The following is a 13,515-nucleotide window of genomic DNA, read 5'->3' on the forward strand; positions in this document are numbered from 1 at the left end:
TAGAGGGAGGGAACCTGGACCTACCACAAATCAAATAATTGAACAAAAAGCCCACAGCCAATGGGGACGGCAAAGCCAAGAAGTCTCAGTGTTCATCCCCCTCATTGCATTGCCTCTCCCCTGCCCAAGGACAACTCCATCACTCCTGGACAGGAATCCTTTACTTCTTTTCATACCTTGTTTATTCCACATAGGCAGACTCTGCCTCCCCTTTGACTGTCACATCTTCCTTATCTTTCAAGACTTAGCCCAATTCCTGCCTCCTCCACAATGTTACCTTTAGGTAGCTGAGCCCCCGAATTCCCATTGTACTTAAAGTCTGTGTTACGAGTTGCTGGATGCAACTGGCTATGGGAACCAACACGTAACTCTCCAAAGATGGGGCCCAAAACTTAACCAACTACTGTGTCCCTTGTGGAACCTAGTCAAGAGCTAGGTTCAGAAGAGATCTTGAACTTGATCCTAATTGCGTTGCACTGGATTGAATTCATTTGAATTGGATAATGTAAGGAAATTGTTCTAGAAGAGATGATTGGGGAGTTGAGTTTCAAAAGCCCAGATTTCTATTGGTTGACCCCCAAGACATGTTAAAAGGCAACCGTAACATCAGTGGAATGGGGTGCTTTCACAAGCTACCCTGTAGTGTCTTGCTAAATACGTCTTTGAATTCTTTGTGCCTCTCAGGGCAAGATCGGTGTGATTATTATGGATGTAAGAAGCAAAATGAGCAAGATGAGTGCCCCAGTGGTTTACTGTGTAAGTGCAAAGAGGGGCTGGAGAGACCAAACCCACTGGTCCCTCTGTGTGTTGGTAAGTGTTCCACCTGCTTCTGAATGGTCCTCACACCTCCTGCCTTTTCTGCATTCACATTTGCAAAGGACTCATTTTCCGGCTCAAGTTTCCATGTGCGTTTCAGAGTCTGAGGGATGTGAATTTTGGCTATAGGCCTGTGGTCCTGGATGGGGCGTGGGCTAAGGAGCTGGTGAGGAGGCCCATGTGCTGCCTCACAGGGGACAGGTCACATGCAGAGCCATGGAGCGCCTCATTCTACCCAGAAAAAGCAATGTGAAAAAATTGTATTCTGTGACGTGTCACTTTGGGGTTGAACGGGTTGAACTGGTCGTTTCTGAAAATTACCCAGAAATCACTCTGTTTTGAAGCTTTGGGTCCAGCATGCTCTGATACCTGCAACGCAGAGAACAATAGGCAATGCCTTGTGAGGAGCACTGGGAACGCCGAATGCTTATGCCTGCCTGGCTACAAGGAGGATAAAAACAAGATCTGTCGAGCGTAAGAGAAATCACTCCTTTTTCATCTTGTCATAGATGAAGCTGAGAGAGAAGTTAGCACGTGTCATATACGTATGGGTTTAGGGTCAGGAAGCTGGTACGCTGGCATCCGTTAGGAAGTTGCAAAGCGTCACCACCTTCATCATCACCATTCCCATCACCATCGGGTTTTGAACCTTCTCTATGTGCTGGGAACCACCCAAGCAATACTTGTCACACAGCAGCACTGTCGGGCCTGTGTTCGTTCCCTGTCTTCAGGTGAGGAAGCTGAAGTTCGGAGAATATAAACATTCCCAGATCACAGGGCAGTGAATAAGTAGCAGAGCCATGTGGCCTCACAGGCTGAGGGGGTCCCACAGTGCTCCATGCCTCTGGGGCTCTGCTCCGCCCAAATTGCTGAATGTTCCTGATGCTCGGAGGGTGGAGCGTTCAGTCAGTAGCAATTGGAACCACAGGAGATTGGGGAGCACCTCCCTCAACCTTCCAGAGGCCATGAAAGGTACTCCCCTGAAGAATGGGAGTGTAAGGAAGAAAAGAGAAAGAGGAGATGGAACAGGGAGGAGAGAGTGAAAGAAAGATGCAAGGATGGGAAGTTCGCATTGTGGCACGGTGGAAACAATCCAACCAATATGCATGAGAATGCGGGTTCCATCCCTGGCCTTTCTCGGTGGGTTAAGGATCTGGCATTGCCCGGAGCTGTGGTGTAGGTCGCAGACTCAGCTCAGATCTTGAGTGGCTGTGGCTGTGGCTGTGGTTGTGGCTGTGGCATAGGCTGGCAGCTCTAGCCCTGGTTTGACCCCTAGCCTGGGAATTTCCATATGCTACAAGTGCAGCCCTAAAAAAAAAAAAGAAAAGAAAAATGCCAGGATGACATGGAGGTTGGGTGGGACCTCTGACGTGCTCCTCCAAGGCTCTTTACCATGGTTTCCTTCTCATTGTATTTTAGGTGTCCATTTGGCTACAGTGGAGTTGGCTGTGAAAACCGTGAGTAGAAAAGTCTTGCTCTGTTATTCAGCTTCTGAAAACCATGGACCACATTCAGAATTCTACCCAGTCCCCCAAAGGCCCTGGCTTGTTTCATAAAGAGAGAGAAAATCTGCCTGTAGTTTGCCTTCTGGGTCAGCCATCCCATGTCCACCCTTAGGTCCCAGACAGAGCCCCTTCAGTGTGGGAAATAACAGAAGTCCGCCCAAGGGGTGCACTGGTGCCTCTGGACTTGTCTCAGGCCAAAGAAGTTTGTCCCAACATTGTATTTGTTTCTTACGTTAGCTTAAATCTGCATTGTCTGCCACCGGAAAGGATACAAGACTATATTCCAAAACTGTGTTCATGGGCGAGCAGAACTAGAAACTGGACTTTTAACTGCTCAAGTTTTCTTTTTGTCTCAGAGCTCTTTGCTAGTTTGGGATGTGTTATTGCAAATTCAGTTGCTTTGTTCCCTCCTGCCAGATTGGGACAATATTAACTTCATATTTTACATTATTCTTTTTTTTTTTTTTGTCTTTGTCCTTTTTAGGGCTGCACCCTTGGCATGTGGAGGTTCTCAGGCTAGGGACCTAATCAGAGCTGTACCCACCGGCCTAAGCCACAGCCACAGCAACGCCAGGTCTGAGCTGTGTCTGCAACCTCCACCACAGCTCACGGCAACGCCGGATCCTTAATCCGCTGAGCGAGACCAGGGATTGAACCTGCAACCTCCTGGTTCCTAGTCAGATTTGTTGACCACTGAGCCACGACAGGCACTCCTTAAATTATTCTATATTTAAAATTGTACGTAATGGACCAAAAGATCAATGACCCAAAATGAACCAAATATTCCTATTCACCTTCCAGCCAGCCACAAAGTTAGTGATGAGAAATGCTTTCAGTTTCCGCTGTATTTTTTTTCCTTTTTTGGCTGCCCCACAGCGTATGGAGTTCCCTGGGCCAAGGATCAGATCCAAGCTGCAGTATCCACTTACGTTGCAGCTGCAGCAATGCTGGATCCTTAACCCTCCTGCATCCCAGTGCTTTCGACACGCTACCTCTCCCTTCGCACCACTTCAGGAACTCCAATTTCCACTGTATTTTGTTTCAAGGCTGGGTTTGCTAAGTCATTTCTTCCTTCTGGGCTTTCAGTGTCCAACCTATAAAGTGAGAGGTTTAGATCAGATAACATTTGAAGTTTTTTCAGACGGAACAGTCTGTGGCCCATGAACCCAGGTTAGGGGTGGCATACGTGGCAGGCATGTAGCAGAAGAATCAAGGGGATCTAGAGTCATGCTGTCCAATAGAAACATGACGTGAACTTCAGATTTCACTTCACATTTAAAAGTTCTAAGCAAAATTTTAAAGGTACAGAGAAATAGATGAAATTGATTTTTAACATTTTGTTTCATTCAATACATTGACAATAGTATCATTTCAACAGGTAATCAATATAAGAATATTAATAAGGGGAGTTCCCGTCATGGCGTAGCGGTTAACAAATCTGACTACGGACCATGGGGTTGCAGATTCGATCCCTGGCCTTGCTCAGTGGGTTAAGGATACGGTGTTGCTGTGAGCTGTGGTGTAGGTCACAGACGCGGCTTGGATCCCAAGTTGCTGTGGCTCTGGCGCAGGCTGGCAGCTATAGCTCCAATTAAACCCCTCCATATGCTGTGGGAGCGGCCCTAGAAAAGGCAAAAAGACCAAAAGAAAAAATTTAAAAAAAGAAGAGAATACTAATAAGATATTTTACATTTTTTTCATACTATGTGTTTGGAATCACTGCATATGTTACGCTTCCAGGCCATCCCACAGCCACATTTTGAGTGCTCAGTAACATTAGAGCAGATCTAGAGGAAAAAGGGTGGTAATGAACCTCCAGACTTTTCCCTCCCCAATTCCATCTGGACATCACCCGGCTCCTCTATCAGGGACAAATTTAACTCCCAGCCAGGTCCCCTGGTTTATCGGCAAGGTCAGTTGTGGCAGGCAGGTGAAAGCAGCAGAAGCAGGGAGGTGGCATGGACCTCGGATGAGATCCCATCCTTATGAAGCCCAGGAAGGTCCTGCCACCCTGGCCTACTTTGTGTTTAGGTCCTCGATTATCTGGCAAGGCTGCCTCTTCTAACTGAGTTCTGAACACACAGTTGGGGGTGAGCAGACAGAGGGTTAGAGAAGGTGAGCCACCCACCTATCCTGACCCTGGAGACCAGAGCCTGATGGTCCTCAGAGCCAGGAGCTACTAGGAACGCGTGTACCTGTGCAGTAGACAGTGGAGGTCTGCTTGGAGGAGGCTGTTCCTACTCTTCTCTTCTCCCTTTCAGCATATCAGCTGATCCTCACCATCGTGGGCACCATCGCTGGCATCCTCATTCTCAGCATGGTGATTGCATTCGTCCTCTCATTAAGGTATGGAATGGTGTCTCTTTCCTGGGACACAGCGCCACTGGCCTCACACTCTGGTTCACAAACACACCCAAGCCTTTTCCCGGGCAAGAGGAGAAAAATAAGGCATGGACCTCTAGCACCATTGCCCTTTTTTCCCGACCTTAATTTTCTCCTGATTCTATAAGCTACACATAGTCCCTGAAGAAAATAGGGAATCGTGCAAAGAAACAGAATAAAAAATCACCCACAAAATCCACTACCCTGAAGCAACCAACATTTTGGCATATATCTTTCCAGGTTTTTTCCTACCTTTTAAAACAATATTGTATATGTAACTTTTTTTTTCATTTGTGCCATTTTTTTTTTCATTTTTTAAAGTTTTATTGAGGTAGAGTGGATTTACAATGTTGTGGTGATTTCTGCTTTACAAATAAAGCGATTCTGTTATGCATGTACCCACATCCATTCTCTTTCAGATTCTTTTCCCACATGGATTATCACAAAATATTGGGTCGAGTTCCTTGTGCTATACAGCAGGTTCCTGTTGGCTAATCATTCCATATACCTCAGTGAGCAAAGGCCAATCCCAAACCCCCCATCTGTTCCATTCCCTCCCGCCTCCCCCTCCCCCTCAGCAACCACAAGTCTGTTCTCTAGGTCTGTGAGTCTGTTTCTGTTTTTTGCAGATAGGTTCATTTGTGCCATATTTTAGATTCCACGTGTAAGTGATATCATATCTGTATACATAGTTTTTATCTTTTGCGTTTTTAAAATTTGTTGTCGAGGTTTGATTTTGCTTAATACTGCAATGCGATGTAGCAGTCAGTTTTCTGATGTCATTAAAAAACTCTAGTTAGCGGTATTTAACTCCACTGATGTTGTCAAATGTAATTTACAAGTCACTCCCCTGCTCAAGTCCCTCCAAAGACTCTAACATCCACCTCAACTGAGCACCCTGGGCTTTAAGTAGAAATGTTATCTCCGTGTGGCCATTGCTCAGCTTGGTGCCTTAAATGCTCTCTTTAAAAACTTAAGTAGGGTCCATTCATTTATTCAGCAAATATTTTGATATAGTAAAATTCCCTCCATTAAGAGGGATGCTATCATCTATTATTATCTATTATTTATTCTATTTCTAAATGTGCCAAGTGAGGATCTACTTTGACCAAAAAAAAAAAAAAGCTACTTTTGGAATTCCCATCATGGCACAGCGTGTTACCAAATCCAACTAGGAACCATGAGGTTGCAGGTTCGATCCCTGGCCTTGCTCATTGGGTTAAGGATCTCGCATTGCTGTGGCTGTGGTGTAGGCCAGCGGCTACAGCTCCGATTAGACCCCTAGCCTGGGAACCTCCATATGCCATGGGAGCAGCCCTAGAAAAGGCAAAAAGACAAAAAAAAAAAGCTACTTTTAAAAAATAACATTGAGCACATATCTTATATTTTAGCTAAATAGGTTTTTTTTTTTTTCACTATAATATGGACAAATAGATTTTAGGTTCCTAAATATTTGACTTCCTCTTCTTTTTTTTCTCTTTAATCCATTTTGATATGAACTCTCCCCCAGAGACTTGATTACAAGGACACCACACTGGGAACTGGAAAGGCAACTTTCCCTTTCCAGTCAGAGGGCCAGGATGCCAGGCTCTGGAGCAGGTCTGCCCTCTTGGCAGGAGGACTGACTCACTGCCCTGGTCTCCAGGGTCTAGGGGCTGCAGCAGAACTTGCGGTAGAGCCAGGTTTGCTCTTAATTCAGCCTTAGGGTCATGATTCTTGGGAGCACACCCGCAATTGCCATTTCTTGCCCATTTCAAAGGGAAGGAAGCCTCTCCTCAGTCACCCTAGATGGGAGTGTTGTCACAGCAGGAACCCTATAATGGGCTGGACTGACCATCAGGTCACCGGGTGAGGGGGTCTTGACGACATTCCAGTGTCTGAGAGACACCTGAGACTACTCTGTGGCCATCACCCATGCCTGTGGCCCCACTGCCCACTCTCCAGGGCCAGGACCATACCTGGGGGCCAGAGGACAGAAAGAAGGGTTAGAGGATCAGAGTTACTTGGGGGCAGATGCCTCCCTCACCTGCAAGTCCTTCTACTTGGCTTTGAACGCTTACACTTGAGGGCCCATAGCAGAACCTGGGAAACTCCTTTCTCCTTTTAAGACCTTTATATCTTGAATTCATTTTATTCATGGAGGTGCTTCTGTAGATACTGACTTTGCCCGAATGAAAAATTATGTCACAAATATCTTTCTTTGACTTTTATTATCATTTCCATAAGTAATTCAAAGGCATACTTAAGAATACTAACAATATTAGCAAAATATAAACAGGACTGGTGGAATTAGAGAGTTTTGGTTTTGATGGTTTCGTGGAGTTTCTCAAGAGAGTTAGGGAATCTACACTGAATGAAGCAATGAAGTAGAACCGGTAATGGGCATCAGGTCTGCAACTTACTCTTAAATGGTTCAGAAATGTTAACAGTTGGGGAATCTGGGTGAGAGATGTATGGGAGCTCTATGTAATTTGCATGCGTGTGACTTACATGTAAATTTGAAATTATTTCAACATTTTAAAACATTTTGAAAAAAGCCTATTAACATCAGTTTCAAGGGACTTGCCGCCATTGTCAGATCCTAATTCCTGTGACTGATTACAGATCAAACAACAAAAACAAGAATGTGGAAGAACAGAACTTGATTGAGAACAGCTTTCAAAACCTGCAACTGCAGGAGACTGGCTTTAGCAACCTAGGAGCAGGAAACCTCTTTCCTAAGATCAAGGTGGACCTTTCCAGAGATGGTCAGCCACAGAATCCCTATATAACTCAGGGTAGTATACCCCGCCCTGACTATTAGGTGAGTCTTTGGGTGCTTTCTGTTTGCTTTTGCTGAGTGAAATGCCCCAGAGCAGACTTGGAACCTGCCTAGTGTATCATCACCAGCCCTGGCTGCCCTGTGGGTTTGGGTTTGCTTGGGTTTTGGGTTTTTTGGGGTTTGTTTTTTTGAATCAAAAGTTACTGGAGTTCCTGTTGTGGTTCAGTGGTTAACGAATCCGACTAGGAACCATGAGGTTGCGGGTTTGATCCCTGGCCTCACTCAGTGGGGTAAGGATTGGGCATTGCCGTGAGCTGTGGTGTAGGTCGCAGACGCGGCTCAGATCCCGCATTGCTGTGGCTCTGGCATAGGCTGGCAGCTACAGCTCTGATTAGACCCCTTGTCTGAGAACCTCCATATGCCGCGGGTGCAGCCCTAGAAAAGACAAAAAAAGACCAAAAAAAAGTTATTGTAATAGCCACCGCTTGGTCCGTAGCACTAGCCATCTCTGTGACTTTAGACACACAACTTAATTTCTCTGACCATCAATTTCCTCAGCTGTAAAAAGGGAAGCTTACATTAGACACCCTTAAGATCTCTTTACATCCTCTGTTCCTATGGCTGTAATGCTGGTGGTTGTGATGACAATTCCAAGACTGCTGAAGGGCCCAGGACCTAGGCCAGGCATGGGAAGTACTGTGGGATGTAAACACAGTTTTGTTCACGTGGATCCTTTCCAGCCAGCCCTTCTAGAGGCAAATCTCTCCTTTCCTTCCTCCCTCAGACCTCGAGGCAACTATATCAATTTCTAAAAGAACAAGACAAGTGAGGCTGGTAATACTTTCTTTCCCCTGGGAGGACTTTCAAGGAGCATAGCTTGTCCCGTTAGATTTGTCTTGGACAGTCATGGCCAGCAATGCTGTATGACCCGATGGAATGCTGAAAGCAGAAAGCCCATCAGAGAGCGCTCCTGAAGGAAAGCGTGACAAGATGAAGGCGGGAGAGATGGCAAAGGAGGAGGAGGGGCCAGAGAGGAGAGGAGGAAAGGAAGAGAGGCGAGGAGAGCAGCGACTTGTTTGAAAAAAGAAATGCTGGCATTCCAGTCGTGGCGCAGTGGTTAACGAATCCACTAGGAACCATGAGGTTGCCGATTCTATCCCTGTCCTCGCTCAGTGGGTTAAGGATCTGGCATTGCCGTGAGCTGTGGTGTAGCTCGCAGACGTGGCTCAGATCCTGCGTTGCTGTGGCTGTGGTGTGTAGGCCTGCAGCTGTAGCTCCAATTAGACCCCTAGCCTGGAAACTTCCGTATGCCGCGGATGCAGCCCTAAAAGGACAAAAGAAAAAAAAGAAAAAAAAAAGGAAATGTTCAGAGAAAAGGAAAGAAGGAGGGCCAGGAGTCAGGCATTCCCAGGAGAGAAGAAAAATAAAGAGTCTGAAAGAGGAGGGGACCCAGAAGGGTGGTAGAGGGGCTGGGGAAGCCCCCCTACCCCGGCCCCCGACATCCACACTCTCTGTGTGCATATTTCACTTCCATGGGCTGCCCTCAGCAGATGGATCGTCCTTTGAGGATCTTAATGGGAAAGGCTGACTTTTATTTTGAAATCCCAGGGTTGATTTTAGAAATTGTTTCCTTTAGTCATGAAATCTAAGTGTTACATGTGTACACAAAGTGATGACTTGCACCACCTGGGCCATGTGGGGTCAGACACAGAGTCTGGTAGCAGGAGCTGAGAGTGGATGTCCTGTTGGGTCTACCTGAGGTGAACCTTAACCATCAAACTCATTTCAGACTTCCCTTCTCCACATCAGTGGAGCCCGTACTTCAGGTATAACCTCTGAAGAAAGCCCTTGAGTGGCTTTCCCATGCTTATGGGATTTAGAATTGGACAGACCTAGGTTCATAGCCCGGCTCTTCCTGCCAGTAGCTGTGTGATCTCCAACGAGTTGTTTGACTTCTGTGGGTTTGTTTTCTCATCTGTGAAACGGACAAAATGAAACCTACCTCATAGGATAAAGATCAAATAAGCAAATATGCAAAAAGAACTCAGCACCATGATGGGTTCTAATTTAAATAACAGTATTCAAATAATGGTAATTAAAATAATGTTAATCATTTATGAATTTAAATTTTCTCATAGGCTTCTGTTGGAATGTTTCTAAGAGTTTCTCTCTCTCTTTCTCTCTTTTTGTCTAGAATGGTAAAAATTTGGAACCATCCATGGCCGTCAACCCAGCACACGAGATTTTTGTGTGAGGGTTTGATAGACTGATGGAGAAAAGAGATCTGGCCTTTAGTATTTTTCCTCCATCCAACATCTAGTCTCTCCGAATGGAAGCTGTAACTGTTTGCACTGAATTCAGCGTGTTTGAATCTAAGTACCTATGAAGTTAAATGCACACATAAATGCTATTAGCACTTGTAAGATAGTTGATTTGCTCCAGTGCAGTGGTTAGGTGTTTGTTTTTTCCTGGTGGGACAACAATAACCATTTCCAAACTAGAGGGAAGCTCCCCAGGATTGTTCATTCCTGGAAGAGTCTAAGTGTTGCTTTGAGTTGATAGTATGCAGATAAGTGACCTAATTCTCAGAGATTCTTACACATCAGCTGTGGAATTCCAGTAGACGGGAGGAGACACCATCCTTAAAGGTACTTAGTGGACCCTGAAGATTCATTCTCTAGCAAGTTAAAATAAGGATGCTACTTCTGGTCCTCAAATGTGGGAATTTCATTACCCTTAAACTGCTTGCGACCTGGCCTCACACCAAGAGGACAGAAAACAAGACATGTCTCCCAGCTTTCAGGAAGGAGTTCCTGGGAATCCAGGACCTTTGAGATGTTAATTAAAAGATGTGGACTTGAGGAGTTCCCGTCGTGGCGCAGTGGTTAACGAATCCAACTAGGAACCATGAGGTTGCGGGTTCGGTCCCTGCCCTTGCTCAGTGGGTTAACGATCCGGCGTTGCCGTGAGCTGTGGTGTAGGTTGCAGACGCGGCTCGGATCCCGCGTTGCTGTGGCTCTGGTGTAGGCTGGTGGCTACAGCTCCGATTCAACCCCTAGCCTGGGAACCTCCATATGCCGTGGGAGCGGCCCAAGAAATAGCAACAACAACAACAATAACAACAACAACAAAAGACAAAAAAAAAAAAAAGATGTGGACTTGAGATGTCTTCCATGAGGGTACATTCTAGAGTTTTTGAAATGCCGGTGGGTAAGACCAAGAGTAGGAGCAACAGAGGCAGAAGGAAGCTGAGCTGGGAGGAAGAAGGTACCCAAGACCCACCTTCATCCTCAGATTCCCCTCCCCAATAAACAGGTGGGCACTTTCTCTAATGCATGCCCTACCTATGACTCAAGACCTATGAAAGGATGTGAAGATAAAAACCCTGGAGCAAGAGTTTGAAGTCATTTTGAAATTGTAGACATTCTGTCTGGCTGATGGTGGAGAAGTGATGCAGATTCCAGAGGTACTTCATCAAAGTCTCAGCCTTCCCTGGGGACAGAGGCTTAGCAGTGGCCACCAACACACACACACACGCACATACACAGCCAAGAATGGGGCAGCCGCCTGCCGCACAAGCTTTCTTTAATGTTAATAATATACTTGTTTAGTCCGATGTCTGGTCTCCTTGCAAGTTATTTGTATTTGTTATTATTATTTTTTTTGACTGATAACTGTAAAAGGTAATAAAGTATCTTTAGTAGATCGTGTCCTTCCTTGTGTCTGGAACTTTGGGTGATGCACATAGCAATGAAGTTTCACTATCAATGGCAGACATGACACGTGGCCAATTGAATTGATTGATATCTGCTCATTAGAGGCTGTGGGATTACCCAAGGTGATTTTTTTTTTTTTTTTGTATCATGTAGTACACATTTTTGGCTGGTTCCCCATAGTATAAACCACTACTTTCCCATTATGAAGCAACCAAGCATTTTGGGTGGAAGAGATCCAACCCCCAGCTCCAACTGTAGGAATCCTACCCCTCCTCCCCACAGTGATTGACTTAGCACATGGCATAAGTTGATGCAATTAGAATAAAGCTCAAGGACTTCACATCGTGGCGCAGTGGGTAACGAATCCAACTAGGAACCATGCAGTTTCGGGTTCGATCCCTGGCCTTGCTCAGTGGGTTAAGGATCCGGCATTGCCATGAGCTGTGGTGTAGGTTGCAGATGTGGCTCAGATCCCGCATTGCTGTGGCTCAGGCATAGGCTGGTGGCAGCAGCTCCGATTAGACCCCTAGCCTGGGAACCTCCACATGCCACAGGTGCGGCCCTAGAAAAGGTAAAAAGACAAACAAATAAAAAGAATAAAGCTCAAATATTAGCAGAAGGCTTGGGGGAGGAAAAACTCTTTATTCTGGAGAGAGGGGTTAAGGATGTTAGGTCTCAAACTGCTTCAGTTTTGCTGAGTTGACACGTGAAGGAGGGCAAAGCTGAGGGAATCATGGCATAATGGAGCTGGCACTCTGATCAGACCATACCTGAAGCCTTTGGACTTTACTCTTAGGCCAGTTTGAATAGTAGTTTCTGTTTTTGCAGGTGAGAGCATCCTCACTGATACAGCTTGTGTTTGCTCTTCTGTTCTCAAGGCTAGATGATGAAGAAAATAAAAGAGACACTTAGGAGATCCATGGTGGCACAGAGGGTTAAGGATCCAGCATTGCTGTGACTTGATTTACTGCTGTGGCGTGGATTTGCTTCCTGGCCCAGGAACTTCTGCATGCCAGGGGCACAGCCAAAAAAAAAACCCACTTATTAACTATTAACACCTACAATAAAGATATTAACCATCAATTAATAAGTTAAAAGCAGCAGAATTAATGTAGACATAACTTAAAATTGGCTGACCACCACAACTTGTCATCACAGATTCTAGTTCTGACCTGCATGTTTCCTCCTTTACATTTGAAGATGATTCTGGATTTAGTACTAAAGGTAGGCTATTTGAACCTCTTTTCTAAAAATCCCACCTCCCTCGTGCCCCTCTGCACTAGACTATGCCTTTTTCCATCACTTCTCAGAGATCCTGGAGCATCCCAAACTCTAGGCTTCGTGGGCCAGAGAACCTCCACTCTTGGGAGATTTTCTTTGCTATTGTTTGAATAAGAATAATGCTCTAGGGAGTTCCCATTGTGGCTCAACGGGTTATGAACCCGATTGGTATCCGTGAGGATGTGGGTTTCATCCCTGGCCTCGCTCAATGGGTTAAGGATCCAGCATTGTCCTGAGCTGTGGTGTAGATTGCCCTGCAGCTGTGGCGCGGATCCCACATTGCTGTGGCTGTGGTGTAGGCCAGCAGCTGCAGCTCCCATCCCACCCCTAGCCTGGGAACTTCCATATGCCACAGATGCAGCCCTAAAAAAAAAAAAAGTAGTGCTCTAAATATGATATATGTAATGTTTACAGAAAGGGCATTTGCTTCCAAAGTTGTTTTTGATTCTTACAGTAGAGCCTGCAATGCATTTGCTTCTGCTCACTGGGACTTTTGCAAAGTCCTGCAGCCTCAGAAGCCTGCCAGGATGAACTTTCTAAATCTGATCATGACATTCCCTTGCTTAAGGTTTTTAGGGGTTCTCCACTGAGAGGATCAAGCTCAGCAAATCAAGCCAGACTTTTGCAGCTCATCACTCCTGCACCAATGGCCCCAGCTTTGCCTCTCCTCCCACCCCACCCCCCTGAAGAGGGGTACTAACACTGGCACACCTGCTGCTCCTTAAACATGCGACGTCCTTGTACCTCCATTTTTTTGCCTGTACTGTGCCCTCCGCTTGAAATGCCCCTTTCCTTCAACTGCCTAATAAATACCTTCATCTGTCTAGATCAGCAAACCATCTCCTTGAACCAGCTTTTCCTAATCCTTTCCATCTCCACACAGGACTCTCAGGCAGAAGTATCACCTCCTTCATGTCCCAACTGGGTCCTAGAACTCGTTCCCCAGGGAAAGAAATCCTACTCAGGTGAGTCTGTTTCCTTCTCACCCCAGCACAGAGCCTGGCATAGAATATTAAACAATTGCGAAACAGTATAAATCAGGATTCTTCCAGCT

At 45.8% G+C, this 13,515-nt stretch overlaps 1 protein-coding gene across 1 annotated transcript in view; it reads left to right on the forward strand.

The window, feature by feature from the left end:
• The window catches only part of MUC13 (mucin 13, cell surface associated), a 29,907-nt gene extending 18,740 nt beyond the window's left edge, over window positions 1–11,167 (forward strand). Inside the window, exons 6-11 of the mRNA XM_047755605.1 lie at window positions 685–810; window positions 1,161–1,290; window positions 2,236–2,273; window positions 4,583–4,667; window positions 7,308–7,506; window positions 9,659–11,167. Of these exons, the coding sequence (XP_047611561.1) occupies window positions 685–810; window positions 1,161–1,290; window positions 2,236–2,273; window positions 4,583–4,667; window positions 7,308–7,506 (578 nt within the window). The 3' untranslated portion in view covers window positions 9,659–11,167. The remainder of the gene's footprint in view (window positions 1–684; window positions 811–1,160; window positions 1,291–2,235; window positions 2,274–4,582; window positions 4,668–7,307; window positions 7,507–9,658) is intronic.
• The last annotated feature ends 2,348 nt before the right edge of the window (window positions 11,168–13,515 follow it).

Source organism: Phacochoerus africanus, chromosome 1 (assembly GCF_016906955.1).
Source record: "Phacochoerus africanus isolate WHEZ1 chromosome 1, ROS_Pafr_v1, whole genome shotgun sequence".
In the NCBI taxonomy this organism is placed as follows: domain Eukaryota; kingdom Metazoa; phylum Chordata; class Mammalia; order Artiodactyla; family Suidae; genus Phacochoerus; species Phacochoerus africanus.